At 39.2% G+C, this 22,168-nt stretch overlaps 1 protein-coding gene across 2 annotated transcripts in view; it reads right to left on the reverse strand.

Annotated features, from left to right (window-relative positions):
• DUS4L (dihydrouridine synthase 4 like) overlaps positions 1-22,168 on the reverse strand; it is a 37,113-nt gene that overhangs the window by 13,167 nt on the left and 1,778 nt on the right. The window contains exons 3-8 of one of the 2 annotated variants that reach the window (XM_030960412.1): positions 19,393-19,510; positions 17,871-17,993; positions 16,297-16,564; positions 9,280-9,359; positions 5,888-5,988; positions 3,586-3,736 (exon numbers count right to left, since the gene is read on the reverse strand). In XM_030960412.1, coding sequence (XP_030816272.1) covers positions 3,586-3,736; positions 5,888-5,988; positions 9,280-9,359; positions 16,297-16,564; positions 17,871-17,993; positions 19,393-19,510 — 841 coding nt within the window. Of the gene's footprint in view, positions 1-3,585; positions 3,737-5,887; positions 5,989-9,279; positions 9,360-13,493; positions 14,846-16,296; positions 16,565-17,870; positions 17,994-19,392; positions 19,511-22,168 lie in introns of those variants that run through there. The other variant, XM_030960411.1, reaches the window with a different exon arrangement.

Below are 22,168 nucleotides of genomic sequence, written 5' to 3' on the forward strand. Positions count from 1 at the left end.
TATAATGTAAGTATGCAGCTGCTCTTCAAAGAAATTTGAAAATCTAAGTAATTGACTTTTGCATAACTAGAAGAGTATTAACAGATCTTTTCAAGTTAAGCTTCCTTCCACCCTTTGCTTTTTCATTGAAAGTTCCTTTTCTTACTTTTTTAGGAGGTTAATATAAAAGCTAAGGTCCTCACGTCACTACTTTTCCACAGGTTAGCAAATTTGCTATTGCTTATTAACTTACAAATGCAGGAGTCATTAAAACATCAACACTAAAAGAGAATCATGGAATCATGTAGGTTGGAAGAGGCTTCCATCTCATGAAAAGCAGGACAGGTTAAGCAGATAGCTCAGAGGCTTGTCCAGTTGAGTTCCTACCATCTTCAGTGATGGGAGATTCCACCATCCTTCAGGGTCCTTGTTCCAGTGCTTAACTGCTCTTGACAGCAACAGCACTTTTCTACCACAGCTCAGAACAGCTCAGGTTCCTGTTACCTCTTGTCGTTCCTTTTTGCACCCACTGAGATGAACTGCATCCATCTTTTTTACTACTAGACAGACATAGAAACCAATAGGATTTTCCCTTCTAAGTCTCTTTTGGCTGAAAGCAAAGCTCCTCTATCATCCCCTCATTAGTCACGTATTTCAGCCTCCAACTTTCTCTATACCCCACTGCAGTACTCCAGTATTTTGGGGAATTAAAACTGAACAAGTCCTGCAGCTGCAGCATTCCACGTGTCATAAAGAGCAGAATAACCATTTTCCTTGATCTGCTAACTTCATCCTTGCTATCACAGTTCAATATACAATTGGCTCTCTACCAGGATCCCCAGGTTTTTCCCTGTAAAACTGCTTCCTACCCACCCACACAGCCAGTCTCCAGCCGGGATGCTGTATATGATTATCCAATAAAATGTCAGGCTTTGCATTTGTCTTTGTTGAGCTTCATGAAATTTCTGTCAGCACATTTCTTTGACCTTTCTGGCTTCCTTTGAAAAGCAGCACTGCTCTCCAAGGTGTCAACCACTCTGAATTGGAACTGTGAGTAGCTTGCTAAGAGCACACTCGATCCTATCATCCATGTTGTTAATAAAGACATTAAACAATACTGAGCCCAGTACCAACCCGTGAGAAGCACCAGCTGAAATTCACATTGTTATTATCCTTTGAGCCCAAAGGTCCAGGGAACTTCCCACCTGCTTTTTTTCTCCAGCCTGTGTCCCTCCACAGTTGGGCTACCAGGATACTAAAAGACACGAAGTCAAAGGCCTTGCAAAAAGGATATTCTGCTCTTTATCCACAGAGCCATTCATCTCACTGCAGAAGGCAACAAGGATGTTCAGGCATCATCTTCCCTAAGTAAATCTGTGACAGCTGCTCCAAGTCATTATGTCCTTCATGTCCCTGAAGATGTCTTTGAGTAAGGTTTGCTTCATAACCTTTCCAGGGAGACCAGTCTCTAGTTTCTTATATCCTGTTTTCTGCCCTCAAAGACAGGTGCAAAGTTTGCCTTTCTGCAGTCACCAGGATTCTCCCCAGAATTGTCATCTTTCAAACTAAGCCTTACAACGACATTGGCCAACTCCCTCTGTCAATCCTAGGATGTCACAGGCTTTTGTATGCCCAATTGGCCTGTGCACTCCCAAGCTGCATTTCCATTACTGGGATGATGTGACATACCCTGCTGACTCTCCTAGAAGGCAGTGAGCAGTGGGCTCATGTTTTCTTGAGATTTTCTTTCGTTTCAGCCCTTTTTATGCCTCTCTGGTTCAGCATGGGCTAAGAGAGGACCAGGTCAGACTAGCAGATGGGTGTGTTTGTCCACCCAGGGGACAGTCTCCAGGGGCTGTGACTCCCCTCTTTTCTGCACAGTTTGCAGATGAGAGGCTCAGCTGGCCACAATACCCTCACTGACAGGTAATTTTCCTCACCTGTACCCCATGCTCTGCAATCCTTGAACCCCACAACCACTGTTGTCTTGCCAGAAGTGACAAGCTCCCAGCCTCCTCCACGTTATGAATATGCATATACCATTCTTGTGGTATTCTCCTATTGGCTGATGTGCTAAAATGAACGAAAACTGACCCAAAGAATGAACTAGGGGCATCCAATTACCCATTCACACTAGATGGGGTCTCAAGTTTTTTGGGTGGTGGTATAGCAGTACAGGGTAAGGCAATCCAAGGAATACTTTCCTCTCACTTCTCTGACAGACATTGTGTCTCTTTCATGGATAAGCAAACCAGCTCTACTAAGGAAAGTCTTTTGATCTAGTGACTACTGGAGGAGTGCTTTTTTCTCCTAAATCTTGGTGAAAGGCCAGCAGCTCAAAAAGACCTCAAGCAAACCTCTTCAAGAGCAGAGCTTTTATACAAAATAATCTATTGGGGTCACTTGACAAGTTTTCTTCTTTGGAAGCTGAATATAAATAGGATCCTGAGATATCAGCTTCCAATTCTTTTGTAGGATGCAATCTTGCTATTCCTCCTGGAGCAGAGATTAAAAACATATTTGTGCATATTTACTTAACCTTTCTGTAGGAAGACAAAGAACTTGATGTATTCCTACCACTATTGAGCAAGGCTACAGCCACATTGTTTTTTCCAAAGCTTTTCTGCTCAAGCTTTGTATTCATTTTTCCTTGACACTTTTTATGCTCAATGGTCTGCTAAAATGGCCACACATCACTCAAAGGGGAAGAAGTTTGTCATAAGTCTGATTCTCTTGTCCTGTGCTCCTCTTGAGTACTGAGGCAATGTCAAGCAGCTCACTGAAGGAACTCCTAAGAGGACCAACACTCATTGTCCAGCCACCAGAAAAATGTACAAATGGAAATTATCAGACCAACATGTCTGTTTCTGTTTGTTCACATTATCTGTGTCCAGTGACTTCGTGTGCTCCCAGCCCAACTGATAAGATCTGCAGGTTGTTGTGCCTACTGATTCACAGGTAGTCTTGGTTGCTAGTGGGCAGTACAGAATTGCCCTTTCCTTTACCCTGTTTTAGTAGCTGAACTTAGACATCCTGACAGAGACACCAGACTTATGATCATAACACCTTAATAGGCAAGTTGCCACAAAGCATTTGGTCTGAAATACAATTGAAACTTTTCCTTGAAAGCTAGAATATTATCCTACAGTTCTTAACTTCAAGCTTGAACTGAAGTGGCTCAGGTCAGGCTCAAGCTCTGCTTCTTTACACAGCAGGGTGCAGTGACACCAGCTTGCCAGATAATAATATTATTTAACAGTACTTTAGTTTTTGAGCGGCTTTTCATTCCAGTTTTCCATGTGCAAAACAAAGAGTGTAAGTTTAAGGAAGGAAATGAGTGAGTATTTCCCAAAGAAGCTTCTGCAAAATACATGTTTTCTCCAGCACTCAAATGTTTCTTTCCATGTGTTGCTGACATATCCTTCCAATCTTCAAATAGTTGTAAGGTATTATTTTCCCTGATCTTACTTGCCTTGTAGCCAACCTAGTCACAATTAATTCTTTAATTTCCCGAAATTGTCCTTCTGACCTTTACTTTAAAATTACTTTGTGCAATAGTTCCTGTAATAAACATACCATGTAAGCATTCAAAAATGTTATACTTACAGCCAAAGAAATAAGGAAAAACCTGAGAGATACAGGTTTCTTTGCGACCGAAAGAGTTTCATCTGAATATGATCAAAGGCACTGCTGTTGACATTTGCAGCCTTTTCATTCACATGAACAGATGAGTATTTCCTGACTTCTCTAACAGCATCTGCAAACAAAAACAGTCTGTTCTTATTCACATCTGTGGGCGTGCATGCATGCTAAACCAGACTTTAGTACTAGAAATATGTACTTTGATTTTCTGCTCAGCAAACAGTATTAGGACAAATAGTGACAGCAATTATGTTATCCATGCATTTAAAAGATTGGTCTTGATAAATCATGAAGTACTCTAGCACATTCCCAGAAATACAACAAACCATTGCCCAAAATATGCCTGAACAGGTATTTCAAACACTTGTACCCAGCCACGAGGGATCAGGCCAAAGCAACTCACTGTACAGATGTTACCAAAGACCCTATGGTGTCAAAATGTCACTGCTGACAACTGAGCTAAATTCCCCAGTGGACAAACAGTGAGAAAAGAGAAAGAGAAACAAAAAGAAGCAGTATTTTCCCAAGTATTTGCTTTACAAAGAGTTTTTTAAAGATATGCATGTGTTTTAGTAATGACAGAAGGGTCTACTTTATGCTTCAATAATAGAGGGAAAAAATTATTTCTTTAACATCCATTAAAATAGGAAGACTGTAGCAACACAGCAGTAGTAACAGTAGTAACTAACTGTAAAAAGATCATAAAAAGAATGGAGAAGGAAAGCTACAACTAAGCTTTCTTTCATCTGCCTTTCATACATCTTTCAGCTTCCTTTCATCCATCACATAGTTCTGATAGTTCTGCAAAAGGGCCAGTGCATTGCAAACACCTTTCAAAGGAGAAGACAATTAATTAGGACTTACATCCACATAAACTCCAAACCTAACCCAGTTAAGAGTTCACATTACTATCTTTAAACATAAGGTCATCAGACATTCCTACAACCAATACAGCACCTTAAATCTCCTTTTGCACATCAATAAATACACACATTTCATGACGTGTTCTTGCAGAATATTTTAGCCAGATGCTATTAAATTGCTGCTGCATTTGTCTAAGCAGGCAAAATCAACTCCAAAGAAAAGCACAAGTGACTATCACTCATGACTGTCTCTCTCATATGTCTGAGTTATTTGGACGTTAAAAAAAAACCCTGAAGTGAAACTCAAACAATGCCTCAAAGACTAGGAGCAAACAAATGCATGTCCCTGTGCTAGGAAAAGTCTAGGCCTGCAGTAACCTGTCACTTCATGCTATGGGGCAGGTATCTCATCACTGCTTCCCTTTAGCCCTGCTCTCTCTTTCCACTGAGAGAACAAAACCAATAACCATCACCAAGTCAAAAGCAAACTTTGGTCAAAGTTTTCAACAGCAGTTCAACAGAGTAAATCAAATATATTAGTTCCCAATATTAAGCCATTCACTGAAGACCTACTTTTAAGAATAATACTAAACATAATCTTAAAAAAATAATAAAACAGTCTATTTGAATTTCTGGTACTTTAAATATTAAGAATATAGTCCTATAGCCTAGTCTGACACAGTTATATACGTCAGGGCATCTGTATGCTTCCCTCAGCAGAAAATAAAACCATGCATTTTTTCTTTCTATTTCAGGCAGCCTGGAATTAAGTAACATGTATATTCTAAGGCACTGGAAACACCTATCCATGGAGAACTACTTAATGTCCCCGAAACACAGGAGAACTGCTTTCATCACTGAAATACAGGAGATGCCTACCTCACAACAGTCGGGACAGACATTAAATTAAATCAGTCAGGCATATGGTAACCATTAAAGCTTTACTCTTACTTGACAGACCTGAGGATCTACCCATAACAAATGAAAGCCAGCAGCTGTTTTGTATCTGTGCTGAGCAAAAGTATTCAAACAGCCCAGTGCTTTGATATATTCTGGTCTTCTACTTCAACAGCAACCAAAAGAAAGAGTGCCATCTGCTGCATGAGGTACAGCCTAGCTAAATTCTGGTGTTAAACAAGTTCACTTATCTTTGTGAGAAAGTCTAGGCTGCTGCTTGGTTTCCCTAAGCTCCATTTTTCCTTCTCATTCACTCAGTATAATACAATTGCATTTGGATTCCCAATGTGGATGCAGCACTAGCCCTCTCTTTCATTCCAAATGTATAATTTTTCAATAATTAGCTGACTTACACTAAGCTTGAATCCTTTCCATTAGTTTATTCATATAAACTCAACATACCAGGTTTCTTTTATCCATTTGTTAAGAAATTATCTAACACTTACCAAGAAACAAGACGATCAACAAAACTATTATTGTAAGGAACATCTTGTTCCAAAATACTGCCATTTTGCTCCATAGAGGAAACATAAAAATCTTCTGCCATCTGTAAAATAGAATTGTGTTATTCAAAAATAATTAAGCACTAAAAGAAGAGCATTACAACCCCACAGAAGAGAGCCTTGTTATTGATAAGGGACTTGTATAACATCTCTGAACAGCTGCTTTAATTGCAATATAATTTAGGTGTATGTTAACTTTTCCAGTAACCATCCAACTTCTCTTTTTTTTTGTTGTTAATACTTGCAAATTTTTTGCATGATAGCAGATACTCTGCAGATGCTATCACTACATCGTATTCAGTCCTGAATATAACAAGGGACAGGGTAAAGACTGTAAAACCCATTCATTATTTTTATTTTTTATCCACTAATACTTCTATTAACTCTGAAGTACAAGGACTATTACTGCATTCTTACTTGTAATGACAACAAAAAAGACAAGTCTTGTGTCCATATTGTGTTAAGGATTAAAACCGGTAACCCAAGCATAAATTTGCTGGCTACAGAAGTGACTTCTGGTGAGGCCAATGGTGGTGTAGACTTTTTTTTCTGAACAATTAGTTATCTATTTGATATTGCTGCATGAAGGGCTGTAGCAGAAGCCACACTTGCAGCACAAAGAGCATCTGATGTGCTCAAATGAACTGAAACAAGTGATAACAAACCACCTACTTGTCCTTTGCTGCAGGTTACAATCAGTGCTACTGCACAAATGAAATAATACCTGGTCATGCCATAGGGATGTAACACAGACATATCACTCACCACCTGATTATAGGAGGTAAAATTTCCTACTTTTGTTAAGACTATTTACACTTACCAGAGACTGTTAAAATTTGCCCTCTAACAGTGGTTTCCAACCTACCATGAATTTAATTTAAATGAAACTGCAGCATCATCTCCTATAGCTATTTCCAGCTCTCCACCAGAAAGAATTAAAATGTTTTTGCATTGTGCATGCAAAAACCTCATTTAAGTCTTCTAGTATAATCTGAATTCTTTATAGCAGACAGCCACAGTCTGTATCAAACGAAAAGTTTACTTCAAACTACAACTCAAACAAAGCCAGTTCACTGACTCTTTAAACATGCAATTTTCCAAGCTCCATACTGACCTTCAGTTAAGAAGTGATTCTTTGAGGTATGACCTTAGATAAACTACACTGCCAAGTTATAATCAGGCTAAAAATATGGATCTCTCTACTGGAAAATCTCCCTGTGTTTTATTTCCACATTTTATTTTTCCTCAACAAGAACTGACATTCACATTTGCTAACACTCCTCTTCCTTTTGGTGACAAAACTCAGATAAATATAAAACTTCCATACTATAACACTAGCCACCATTTTAGACATACTCGTAGAGCACATCTGATCTGTCTCTGTATATTTGCATTTTTTTACTGTCAATTTACTCGTTCCCAGGAACTTATAAACTTGTTAGCAAATTTGAAAAAAAATTAAAAAATGTGCACACACAAGAGAGATAAGGAATCCATTTGAAGACTGACAACTGAGTAAATCAAAACTTCCAAGAACAGCAGTTTCCCACCTGTCAGTAGCCATGCATGCCTTTCTCCTGACAGAACCAGCTCCCAGGCCACCAAGATGTGTCAGGCAGAGCTGCTGCCCCCTGGTACTGTCACAACAGCTAAATCTGATTTTTAACCCCACAAGATTGCTGCAAGTTTTGTTAAGAAGTTAATTTCATATACCACATAAAGGAAAACATGATTTCACTCTTTCAGAAACCACTGTTCAGAGGAATAGCTGAATGATCCAAACAAAGCACACAAATCTATCCTTTCCGTAGAATTCCAAGCACTGTATTTAATATTTGAATAAGATTTTGGTAAAGCTGCACATTATGAATTTGCCTTTCAGCCACAAACACTGGACTCTGTTTGCATCATAAGTGAAACATACTTCAATACTCCCAAAGTATTCTGATTGTGACATCAGCCTGCAGAAATTCTTGCAGCTAGTTTCCTCACATAAGCCATTAATAATCTGATGATTATGACTCCCATAATACTCCTCTCCTCTTACATAGTTGCACTTTTGCTTAGAGAACAGTAAGAAATACAACAACTCAATAGTCTACGTTGAAATGCTGAACTCCTTGCAAGCCAACTTGTAAAAAACCAGAAGTTGAATTAGATTTCAGAACAGTTTCCATTTCTCAAGCTGAGGACACATGCCTAATCATTGGTATCAACTGTGGAGGAGCCAGTCATTTTCAAGACTCCTCCACAGGTTTAAGTAGTTAAATCCAGACTTTCCACAACAACTCTTGTCCCTTAACAGGACCGTAAATGCTACATCATTCTAAATACATCTAAAGATGCAGGAAACAAACGTGCAACAGTTTTTACAGAGCATTGGTGAGACAGCTTTCAAGTTTTGTTCTGCTTTTTGTTTGGGGGTTGCGGTTTCTTACTTTAAGACTCCTTCTTTTGTGGGTTTGGTTCTTCTTTGAAGACTTCCTGATATTCTGAAAAGAAAGCAGAAGTCTGCTTCTCTGCCTCCTGCAGAAAATCTAGCTTTATTTTCTGTAGGGAAATAATATTACCAAATTTGAAGAGCGACTCACAGGAAGCAAGATAATGCTGTAAGTCAGGCCTCTGCAAACAGTAAAGGTAACAAATGAATTTTGTTTCTTTCCCTTACTGTGTGTGCATTTATTTTACAATAATTTATTATTTTCTTAATATTTGTGTCGTGTTCCAGAAGTAGTACTATTTTCTTTATCAATATGTGAATTTTTGAAGAGTTTTACAGAGGTCTTTATTCCAGTAGTCCTGAACCTTCTGCTTCAAACTCAACTCCAGTTTTTTTAAACAAGTGATCACAAATTCCTTGCAGCGTTACACTCAGTTTGCCGCTTGCTTTGAATATCTGACGTCTTATCTGTTCAACACCCACAACGCCTAGTGTACACCAAAACATAAAGCTGCACCTCACAAATCTGACAAACTGCTGAAAAACCGCACTCTCCTCTCATTAATTACTGCCAGATGCCTTTCTCTATGCTGCCTGCTCCACAGCTCTGGGAGAAGCCGTCCCACCTGCTGAAGCAAAGCCGGGGGCTCCTCTGGGCACCCCGACCGCTGCTCCCGGATGAATCAGCACTGCGTAGAAACCGTAAAGCTCCTTAAAGAGGCTAGCGATTCCTGCAGCTCCTGACACTCGAGTCCCAAACAGCATTCCTTCGGCTTTGTTTACAACTAGTTTACGATGCAGCAAAGCTCCGTGGTTATGAAAAGAGAGGTGTAAAATAAACCCAAACTGGTGAGCAGAGCAAGCTGTGTTGCTCAGCACACCCAGGTTCTCCTACCTCAGCGGAGAGATGAACGGCAGGCAGAGCACGAGAATTACTCCGACTTCGCCATACAGGAAGGCAGCCACTGCCGTCCACTGGAAAGTCATCGTCCCGGCGGCCTGCGGAGGAACGGGCGGCTCTGACTTCCCCTCCCGAGCGACCCCGGGGACAGGGAGATGGGCATCGGGACAGCCCGGGGCCGCGCCGGCCTGGCGGGCAGAGCCCGCGGGTTCCTCCCGCCACCTCCCGCCCCTCCGCGCTGCCGGCGCCCCCTGCGCGGCCGCGGAGCCCCGGGGCCGCCTCATTCCCGCTCCCTCCCGCCTGGCCTGCCTTCGAACCTCGTCAGCGCCGGCACCCGGCGGAGCTGATGGCGGCCAGAGGGCGGGAGCGAGGCCTCACCGGCCGGGTCTGCGGAAGCGCGGGCCCGTCTCTCTGCCAGCACAGGGCGGGGAACCGGGCTGTCTGTGCGGACACGGTGCCGCCTCCACCCTGCCCGGGGGATGTGGGCCGGGATGGGGCTGAGCGACACGGCGGGGGCGGTGCGGAGCTGCCGCCGGCCCGGCCGGGGAAAGGTGCGGGCGGGGGAGGGATGCGGCGCCCGGCCCGGGCCTCCCCCAGCGCACAGGCCGCGCTTGGCCCGGCCCGGCCCGGCCGCCCGGGCACACGTGCGGTGCCGCCTGTGGAGCGGGAGGCTACCAAGGGGCCGCACCTTTGCTGGGAAACGGGTGGATACACGCGCTGAGAAGGGTTCAAATGAGCAGTATCTTTTTCCTATCTAGGGAATGGTTGTAAGCATTTTGCTGCGGAATGCTGCTGTGATCATCCCACTGCTCTATGACTCGAGCTTCATCGACTTGGGAGTTCAACTCTGCTCTCCAACATTATCATGACTGTCTAAAGTTCAATTAAAATACTGCGTGTGTCCATCCATTCCCTCCTTCAAGTGTTACACGACATTAAGACCCAGTAAGTAGTTTTCTCAAGGAATACAGCTCCAGTATTCATAAAGACAGCACAAATAACAACTGAACAACAGTCTCAAACACGCTCCAACAGGCCTGTTTGGGCCTCATGAATAAAACAGTATTCCTTCAGAACCCCTGTTCTATCCTACAGTCCTGCTCAATCCTTTTTATCTGCATACCAAGGGTCCGAGCACATTATTTCCATGCAAGTCTCCTTTGCTCCTATATAAGAAGGCCATGCTCTGATCACCTTTTCCTTTTGATCCTAACAGATGCTGAGGTGCTGTCAGCGGAAGAAGTTACCTTGTCTACCTGGGCATGACCAGCACTCTTTGACACAACTACTTGCTTTGGGGAATTCTTTCCCAATTAAGTTCCATCAACTTGAGACATAAAATGCTGTGAATTTGTTCTTTGTTACTCTAATCCACTGGAACTGACATGGTGTGGGAAGTTCTTGCATAAGCAATTTTGAGCAGAGTTGTTTGCAGCTGCTCACAATCTGAAATTGTTTACTTAAAATTTCCCAGGTCTGCAGCCTGGGGATGGAGCCAGTGTGTCAACATTTTTCTAGTTGCTGCCAAGCAATGTCTGGATGAAAGGTTACATCCCAAATAATTGTTTATGTACAACAAATACTGGAGAGAGATATAAGGAGTAATTTCAATCCAATCTACACAGTAGGAATAGCCCTAGTTTTAAGTAGTATTTGTAACACATTTTCATAAACATACATTATCAGCACTATAGACAAAACACAACCTCTTAGAATGTTCTGGTTATTAGCTATTGGCTAATAACATTTTAGCTATTGGCCTACAGCCAGTGGACTTCACTGAAGCTGTTAAAATGTGAATAAAGTATTTCCTTTAATTACAGAGCAGTTTCCATTTCTGAGCTGCTTACTCACCTTTCCAGCAGTATAAACTGCTCTCCCAGTAGCACAGCCTCATACTGGTAGGACTGTATTCACTTGTCCCTGATGCCAGAGACTTGGAGCCACTTTTTCACTTTAGGGGCTCGGTAAGATCTCAGAAAGGCTCAGGATGAGTATGATTGCTGTGCACTTCCCTGCAGCTGATGCATGTTCCCCACCAACCCAAAATGAGATCTGAAGAAGAGAGACATCTGCAAACATTTGTGAGACCTCTCTTCTCCTGCTGAGTGCACTCTGCTGCTCCTGGAAGGAATTCTAACTGAAGCTGTAGAAGGGTTGCTGATCTAAGGCTGTCTCTCATATACTGAACTACCATATGATGAATATGATGCCATACTATACACACACACACACACACACATATATATAAAATGGCTGGCTGCTTTAGTGAAAAAAATTCACAAACCTTCAAGCATTACAGTTAAAAGGAATACCTTCCTCTTCCATCAGGGAGGTGACAAAGCATTCAGAAGCAGAAATAGGAAATGCCTGTATATTAACAGCAGGTTAGAGTAGTGAAATCAATTAATTCTCTTTTGAAACAAAAAGAAAGTTTAAACTTGTTCTGTTCTATTTTGGCTTCTGTGACAGCCTTATCATCACACAATGCTTTTGCCTAATCATCAACCCAAGAGACCTAAAAAATATAACAATAGGCAATAGAGAAAATGGAATTGTATAGGCTGTGTGAAAGTGCTGGGGTTACTGTAGCAAGATAAAAGTTGCAAAAGCATAGGGGTATTATGAGAATATGGTATTGTTGTGCAGGGGTGTTTAACGTAAAGAACAGGATCAGTTACAGGAACAAAGAACCTAAAATAGGAAACAAGGCTTTGTATATTATATTACTTGCTTTGTACTTATGCTTCAACATTTGAAAACTAGAAAATATAAAGACTAACCACCTGGTGACATTAAAAGTAACATATACAGCAGAAGGACTACATGCAATGATTTTAACCTGGAAATTAGTATTTTTTCCATATTCAAATATCTTATAATGAGAAATATGACCACATTGTAAAAACAACTCTAGTAGCTGAATAACTCTCATCCTCAGCAATTGATGTATATTGGAATAGTATGGTGTTCAAAGTATGGCTTAATGACTCCAACTTTGCATTTTATTCTATAGAAACACAGTGAAGTATGTTCAGATGCATACAAAATTCAGAATGGAAGGTGAACAATTCATTTCACCCTTGAAAAGGGCTGATGAACTTCCATTGACTTTTATAATACATATTAGGCCAGATCAAGCACTCCATAATTACCACCAATATTAACAGCAACCTAGGTCTTGTACTTCAGGCAGAAATCTCTGTGATTAATCTCACACAGGCACAACAACTGCTGCCTTCAGAATCATCAAGTACTCAGTTCTTAAATAGGTCAAGGTATTTCCAGTCCTCTAAAATTCCATTTTCAAATACTACAGAAAAAATAAAGCCTTTGTGTTGATTATATATAGTAAATTATTCTTCTCCTTGAGGCTAATGGGAGTTTGCTACATATAGTAGTTGCTAGCCAAATCATAAAACTCTTAAGAAGATGGCAACAAAGGGCTTAGTCAATACTTTCACAAATCCTTTTCTTCTACAATTCAGTTGCATAGTTTTACTTCAGAGGAGACTGGGGGCATTTCAGAACTGAGGAGAACAGTATTGCAACATAACTGGATGAACTTGATACTGGAAATTTAGTAGTACAAAATACCTAGTCATACAGTTGGGAAGTAAAAACTTCTGCTCTAAAACTGGGAGCTCATAATTTACATGATAAATATTAGTTGAGGAAAACTGAAGTATTAGAAGTAGTATTAACTGTAGAGGACACTGCTGGGAATTTACCTGGAATGCTAAACAGAACTGTGCCCAACTAATGTCAAGAAAACATTACAATCCAGAAAATAACTGTGCCCAACTAATGTCAAGAAAACATTACAATCCAAAATAGTTGTGTGAAGGAATGGAGACACATCAAAAATGGTTGCAGAGGTTGTCTCAATTAGCCTAGGAGAGCAAAGCATGTCTGTAGTTTTCCATTTGTTAGCACATTGGGAAGGTGATCATATCAGAAGAGTTACGTAACTTTGCTGCCTTAAATAGTGAACTGGACTTGATGCCTTGGGTCATGGCCTTTCAAACTTTTGTTTATATGCCTAGATCAGACATATTCATTATGAAAAATAATCAAGTATTTTATGCTATTGCATTAAAAAAACGGTGATAATTTAAGATACCTGAACTATGAAAAGATTTGGAGAGTAGCATCAAAAGCAAACTTCCCTCTTCCAGATTGCTGTCTAATAAAAAATTACAACTGCATACAAAACCAAGTAATTTATTTAGAAAATCTGGAACTATTTACGTGTATATTCACAGAACAATCACAGTCAGAAAACTCGGCAATTTTTGGTATGAATTTCTGTGTAAACATATAAAGAAAAAAATTATTTGATTACAAATAATTGTACTGTACAGTTTTGTGAAATTTCCCTTGCAGAACAAATGCAGCTGGTGTGTAATGTTATTATCTTGTTCTAATTTTCACTATTTTGCCCCTATATAATGATTCAAAGCCAAGTGGCTGTCATGCTTTGATAAGCAACATGCCAGCAGGCAGAAAGGACTGCAGGAGCCCCACTGAGAGAATCTGTCAGCTTTTCTTTGACCTAAAAAGTTCTGGTTTTGTAGATGATAGGGATTTAATCTTGTATACAATTATTCCATGGTAGATAAAAACCCCTGAATTTAGATAGATTAAACTTAGAAGTCTTGTTCTTTAGATTCAGCTAAGTTTGTACTTAAACTATCTCTTCATTTTTTCTTCTTTCCCACTTGATTTTCCTTCTTTCTATAATTGTTTATCTAGTCTGTGTTTCTTTTGCTATAAGAAGTATTGAATTTTTCTAAGTTATAAATAACAGAGGCTTTTGCAGTTTTAGGCTGCAAAAGAAACATCAAATTTAAAAAAGGATAGTATGATGGGCTTTAAGCTTATGTTATCTAAAGCAAAAACTTCTACAGTTGCTCCCTTTGTATTCTTTTGGTCTGAAATTACTGTCATTATTTACAAGTAGTCCTGATTTTAGGAGGTTTAATGTAAGAAAGGTCCTAGTTTTGTAATCATATTGCTCTGAGCAATTATCTAGTGAAAAATTAAATTACTGGGGCCATATAATAATCAATCCTCTCTGTAGTAATGCATTGTAATAGAATTCCACATTTGTAGAATCTTGAATATTCTTTAGAGCGAAAAAAGGAGACATAAAAATATAAAGTATCATCCAAATAATAATGTTTTGCTGTGTTGAAAATACTTACACAATATACAAATATGACTAAAAAGTAAAAACCCAATGAAAACTTTTACAGTTTATCGACAATTGCAAAATACAAGTTTACATAGGACTAACATACTTTCATTTGCCCCAAACCATAATGGTCATTCAGATAATCTAGTACTGCTGAGGTACTTGATAAAACATTAAAAACTTTTTTTTCTTGTTTTGAAGTGATGCGCTCCATCATGTACATTAAGTGGTGGTGAAAACACGTAAAAGGAGTTCCGTGCTCAAGAGCGATGTCAACCCAGTCCTGGATGCACTGAAAAGGTGTCTCTTCATATCCTGCAAACATAGCTGGATTTGCCAAGAGTCCTCTAGCCACCATTATACCTTCAAAGTGGAAATTAAAGCAGTGAGTTACATTCTAGTTTCAATTTTATGCTAAATCTTCCTGTGGATTTTGTACAACACCCCTTAGGACACCCACCCAAAGCTTACAGATAGCAATGGGAGAACAATGGGGATGAGTATTACAGCCGAATCAGAGAAATCCATTGAACAAGGCAAACCTCAGAGGATCTACAACACCTACCCACACATTCCAGAAATTCTGAAACAAAACACAGGTCACAGAAGCATTTCTTCCCTTCTTGTGAAACTGCAACTAATTAGTACTTTGTTCTTATTCGTTACACACATTTATTGATTTGTAACATAAAATTATGATGGAAAGACAAAAGAGGACCAATAATTTTCTATGCAACTCAGTCTATTCACTGTCCTTCTTCCACTAAGAGCTCAATGCTCAATTAAGTACATTTTAGGACTCTTGATGTGCAGTAAATCTTTCTGAACGAGCATGTAGTGTATTTGCGATTCTAATCCAATACTGCCAGATAAATCCATACAAGTTCTATTGTAATTTTTCTGTGATTAAGGGATTCTGGTTTTATGCACTATCAAGATATAATCACACTCAGTCTTTTCTAAAAAAATAGGATGATCAAAATTGAAAAATTTCTTTTGTCATTGTCCATGACAGAAAAAACTGAATGCTTAATATTTTTACTACTGAAGAAGGTCAGCTGGACTATGAGAACATGTTTTTGTATTATGCATTTCCTTTCTGCTCTGTATTTGGGGGGAAAGTCACCATAAGCAGCATGGCAGCCCAGTTCAATTTCTGTTGTAGCTATTAAACAGCAACAGTGTCAGCAGAAACCTGCCACAGGTACTGTTCTCTTTCCTTTTTTTCTCTAGCTGGAAGACACAAAATCTGTAGATACAGATTACCTTTTCAGAACATATACCAAATTTCCATACTGTCTTGAAATGACAGACAGTTGCAGGAATCTGTTGTGACTTAATAACTGAAAAAAATCCCCAAATTCTATGACTGAAATGAAAGTGCAATGCCTCACTATGTCCTTGAAGTTAACCATCTAGCTTAACAATATCCCTTTTCCACTGTGTTCTTACTGTAAGAAATCTGCTCCCATGTGCAGGAAGTAGAGATTTCCAAGAAGAAGTTTACAGTTCTTTAAAATGATCAGCTCCATAAAGAGATAGAATGTCTGAAGGTCCCCCTGAACTCCACTACTGAGATAGCAATAGTGGAATTAATTATGAGATAACATAATTAATCACAGAGCTTTTGTAATTTGCCTCAGAAATAATTATTTGTGGCTTTGAATAGCAGTGCTCTAGTGTTCTGATGATCACCAGTGATTCTGCTTATGAGTTTTTTAAGGCATCTAAAATATCCTCTTTTATTTGTCTTCTCAAGGAGAGAAAGCACTCAAATCATGTCCTACTTACATTCAAAATAAATACCTTGAAACCTGGTAAGTGTACTTAGAAAACAGAGTATGTTTAATCTTACCATCTGCTTCTGTCAAGTGATGAACATTTTCAGCATCTTTTAAAGATTTAATGTCTCCATTAGCCACAATAGGTATAGACATGCTTTGTTTAATTATTTTAATTGCATCATAATGTACAGGTTGATGCCTTTCTTCTATACTTCTCCCATGTACTGTAATCCATGAAACTCCAGCTGCTTCAGCTTTCTGACACAGGTCAACTGTTCTTTTTAAGTCCTCATGGATCCTAAAATTGCAAGGAATGAAAGCAGTAGGTAGTAAATTTCCTGGCCTATATAAAAAGCACTCCTCCATAAGGAAGAATTGCCACAGATTTCCATAAATAACGGTATAAAGCCAATATTACAGTTGGAAAACAGTGTTTGATTTTTGGAGTGTTTTTAAGATATATGAGTTTAGTGTATGGAAACTTATATTTAATTTAACATTTCCCAATCATATCACATCTCTGTAATATACATGGTAAATTTTATAGAGTTTGAGCAAGGGTACCCAAAAATCTAAAATCAATGCTATGATTTTGCATATTTGGGGGGGGGGAATCTAATTTATAATAGTTCTCCTTTCCAGAAGGACTGGAAACCGAGTTGCAACTTAAGTGACAAATAACAAAAGGCACATAGGATATATGGTTAAATAATGGATCAAGAATGGTCATAGAATCATAGAATGGTTCAGTGTGGAAGCAACATTAAAGACCATCCAGTTCCAATTCCCCTGCTATGGAGAGGTCCTAGATTTTCCACTAGACCAGGTTGCTCAGAGCTCATCCAACCTGGCCTTACAAACTTCCAGGGATGGGCATCCACAACTTCTCTGGGCAGCCTGCTCCAGGGCTTTACCACCTCCACAGTAAAGAACTTCTTCCTAATATCTAATCTAAACCTGCCCTCTTTCAGTTTGAAGCCATTCCTCTTTGTCCTGTCACATCATGCCCTTGTACAAAGTCTGTCTCCATCTTTCTTGTGAACTCCCTTTAGGTACTGGAAAGCTGCTGTAAGGTCTCCCTGGAACCTTCTATTCTCTGGGCTGTACACAAAGCAATTAAAAACAAGTCTACAGAAGTTTAGAAGCTGATGTAGGGAAGCAGAATGTACTCCTTACAGCAGCTGTGGGACCAGTTCTCAGTTTTGTTACCCATCCCTTTATACCCAGCCGCAACTGTGGCTCTGCTCTCTAATAGCTCACAAAGCAAATCCTTGTGATGATACAGACTGTGTATGGCTTTTCTTTTATAGAAGCCCTCACCTTTTAACTTGTACTTTCATGTTGTTTGGATTGCAAGAGAACTCTAGCTCACAGTATGTTATCTGGGTTAGTAGTCAAAGGCTGTGCTGGTTCCATGTTTTCTATTACTTGCCCCAGCCATTTGAGTAAAAAAATCTCAGCAGTCTTCACATGTAAGGAAATTACTATAATGTGTAGTATTGCATTAACAGAATTATAAATATTATTACTATTACACTAAATTATTTAAGAAAAAAAATAAAGATTCTTCCATGTACCAGAAACAGCATTTAAGTTAGACCTACCTTATTTTAATAGATACTGAAAATTTAGGGTTGTCGATCTGACTCCGTACATGTCTCACCATATCTTTAACAAGCTCAGGTTTATTTATTAAGCAAGCACCATAACCTTCTGACATCGCCCATCTTTAAAAGAAAAAGAACTCTCATATTCTACATATGAAGAAATGCAGATCAATATCAGTTAGATACATCAGTTTCTTTCCTTATGACCTTCATAATGTGTGGTTAAGTGAACAGAGATAGTACTGGCTGCAGATCAATTATTTGTTTGCAGTTTGGTACAGCTTTTAGATGCTAGTTCAGTCTCCATTGTGCTACTAGAACTTTGGACAAGTTACTAATCTCTTTAAGTTCAATTTTCTGTCCACAGAATGGACTCATAAGGCAAATAAATTAAAAATTTATTCTACAGTGCATGCATAAAAGAAATAATTTGTTACTTCCCCTTCCCCCGTCATGGATTTCTTTTAAATAGATAACAACTTCATATTGAAAAGGAGGATTTTTTGAAGTGCAAGTGAGGATATTATTTTAGTGATATGCTGGTCTCACTATTTTGACTGGCAAGAATAATTTTTGCTTCCACTTAACAGCAGCAGTTTTTAAAATAATTTTTCTCATAAAGGCACATAAAGTACACCAACTTTTGTGATTTTGAAACTAATTTGCACAAGAAACAAACTATTCAAATGTAAGCATGTATTTTGGCTTAAAAGGAACAGACAGTTTGACATACTTAACTGTAGTTAGCTTAAAAAACCCCCAATGTTTCCATGCACAAGCCTCAGATCTCTCCAGAAAGACTTTCTCAAATACTATAGTTTTAGGTAAAGAAAACCTAATTAGAATAGAGAAAATAAATTTATTTGTATTGTAATATTATCTTTTACTTTCCTATATTTTTCAGGTCCTTATTTAGAAAAAGATTGCCTGACACACATGTAATAGATGGTTCTCAACTGAACCAGTCAGGAAGAATCTTACTACTCTGTTTCACTGCCAAGACAAAATCTTTATCAATTTAAGTGTGAAGCACATCACTAATTCACTATACTTATAAATTTAATAAAAGATGGAAGAAATTATTTTCACCACTTTATCTGTATAATTTTATTTTAAAGACTATCCTTCACTTGCAGCAAGTTTGAGACATCATGGACTTGCCTCATTATTCTGGAAATTGCTACATCATGATTCAAAACACTCTGCAAATTATTTGCAGCAAGCTCTTTTTGGTAGTGCACATTTAACAGTTGCTGAGAAGGGATGGACACTTCTGAGCCAACACTCAGTATCTCAGAAATTAAAAAAGGCAAGTTGGCAAATAGATGTAGTTTTCCCAGTCTCACCATGGTGACAGGCAGCTGGGAGCACTCAGAACAGTGCCTAACCAAATAGACATTTCTGACAGGTTAAAAAGCTCTTACTCTCCTGAAATCTATTTTTAGGTTAAGACAGAAATTAGCATTCTTTAGTCTCTTAATTATTTCCCCATATTTACCCAGCTTGTTCAAACCTTTACCTCTGAGGACAGCCACAGTTTAGGTCTATTCCATCTGCAAAAGGACAGATGATACGGGCAGCATCACACAAAACCTGTGCTTCTTTAGCAGCGAACTGAACAATCAGTGGGTGATCACCTATGTCAGTGAAAAGATATTTAGAGATTTTAAAATTCCCAGGGGAAAAAAACCCAAAAAACTAGTTCTAAATTTTGAATGCTATTTTTGTATATTGTACAGCTGCCTGACCATGGTCCTGGCAAGCAAGTATAGGTGACCCTGCATGAGCAGGGTGGCTGGATAACATGACCTGCAGAGGTCCTTCCAAGCTCATCTGTTTTGTCATTCTGGAAGCCCTCAGTCACAAATAAACAAAGGCAGCTGGCCAGGGGTTACTTACTAAGTGAGTATGTCTATTAACAGGTGGAAGTTCAGACAAATATGGGTGTACTACACAGATGCTAGCTTAACATACACTTTCTGACCGACACTGGTCAGTTGCTAATCTTTCACAAAGACCATTTATGAAACTAGGCAATCTCTAATTTTCAGCAGCCTTCATGCTTCCCCTCTTAGCTTGCCCCTTCTTGTTGCATGCTGCCCCTTTGCTGTGCTGACTGTCTTGCCAGGTCTGAAACTTGCTTACAGAACCAGTCCTTCAGGAAAGAACTAAAACACCTACAAGCTTTGCCCTTCCTCATCCTTGCCCATCATTCTCCTTTTCTGTGCCAACGTGGCTGTTTTTGTCCACAATGTGACATGCAGAATTGGAATGAGCACACGTGTGCAGCAGCAGCTCTAGCAGCTTTGTCTCTAGTGCGAAACCAAAGTGCCAGTGCTCCTCAGCTTGGGTCTGCTGAACTACTTGTGATTTACTAAGCCCCTGCAGAGAGCCAGATGGTCATTTGGAACATGAGTTCCTCTTTTACAGCTACTGCATTACATTAAAGGCATCTCAAATATCTCAAGCAGTCTCAGCACTCACTTTCCATATAAACAATTGCTGTAGTTAAGAAGCAGCAGCGTGGTATCTGAGCACTGATGGAAAGAGATGATCCAACAAATGCACAAAATAAGTGCACTTCTGGTACTGAAGAGACCACAAGTGCTTTCTGAACATTCTTCTGTTTTAGAGGAAACTAAGTAGTTATTGAAATGGTGGAGATTAAGTAAGAAAGGCCACCACTACCCTCTCAATCAAGAAGTTACCTAAAAATCCAGCAAGCAAAAAAAATTGCACATATATTTTTAAAAGTGTCCTTTTAATAGTGCTCTAGCTGAAGAGATTTACATTGTTATACCTAGTATTTTAGAATAAGCCCACATGCCTAGTTTCTCTTTGTTGAGCATTAAGTAATAAAAATACTGAGTCTAGCCACATAAAATTTTTTAGCAGAAGCCACAAAGAACACCTACCTCTGAGAAATACACAACAAAGAAACAGGAATGCAGAAGAAAATGTAAAACATAAATTGCAAACCTACCCCACTAATCAGAGAACAAAATCCCCAAAGAGCCAGCAGGTTAAACATAAAACCACACAAAATGTAAATGCAGTAATTTAAGTACTATAATCTGGTCAAAGCATGAGGCAGAGTGTTTCACAGGCCTGTACAATTAAGGACAGCACAAAAGAACTGAATAGGAAAAGGATGTTGTTTACAACACTACAACATTCCATCTCCTCTTTCCCTGTCCCAGCACTCCCCAGAATTCACTCCATATCTGACCTGTAGAACTTCAATGCCACCATACTTTGTGTAGATCAGAAGTGTAAGTAAATTCAAGGGAGGCAAACTAGTAACTGTGGAGCTTTGAACCATATATATTTGAGTCAGTTATGTTCTTACTCATTTATTTTTACATACAATGAGTTATTCATGGATTTTTTGAAGTTGCATTCCACTCATAAGAGGGTCTACCTGTGCTTTCCAATGTGAATTTTCTCTGTAATTGCTCTGTTCTATTTGAATAATGCACCATAATACTGGGTGCATTACTACCATAATACATAGCCAATGCTAAAACAGTGAAATACACTTTTGCTATTACATATACACTTATGAAACCACAAATTCTGTGGCCTGAATAGACTAAATCATCCTAATTTACAGACCCTACTCTGATCTAACTTGCATGTTAGGGGTGCTTTTCATTCCTCCAGCTGCAGCCTATGCTCATACATTCCTTGTCACACTGTTCTGTTGCAGCCACTTCATGCCAACAGATCTCTATCGTTCTCGTCACCTCTTCCCACATCAGATCTCTTTATAGCCATGACACTGTGTAAGTCCTCATACTTCTTTTTATAGGTGTTCTGGTTATGTTTCTGTACCATGCCTGAAGCCTTGCTTCTCCTCCTCAACCCCAGCCATGCTTAAACCTCCGGTTTCTTTTGTGCTTTCTTGCAGTTGTATCTCGAGTCATCCACCAACAGCCCTTTCCACTCTCCATTCTGGCTAATACGAAACCCTTCTTCTTTTGTCAGTCCTTGACTCCACTGTATCAATGGCTGGTCTATTACTTTTTTCACCTTTAGTAACACTCTTATTTTTGCTAGAGACTAGAAAACTTTTCCTGGATGAGTTAAATGTTTGTCTCTGAAACACACATGAAACAATTGCTAGAAAAAGAATCTTACCGCTATCTTGTACCTGGCCTAACTGTGATGGATGGAGTTACTTGTCAAATTTATTTGAAGTTCATTTGTAGTAGCCTGTGTGGTGCTGCATTTTGGATTTTGTGGTAAAACCAGTGTTGATAATTCACAGCTGTTTTGGCTGTTGTTGCAAAGTA

Source organism: Camarhynchus parvulus, chromosome 1A, assembly GCF_901933205.1.
Source record: "Camarhynchus parvulus chromosome 1A, STF_HiC, whole genome shotgun sequence".
Lineage (NCBI taxonomy): Eukaryota > Metazoa > Chordata > Aves > Passeriformes > Thraupidae > Camarhynchus > Camarhynchus parvulus.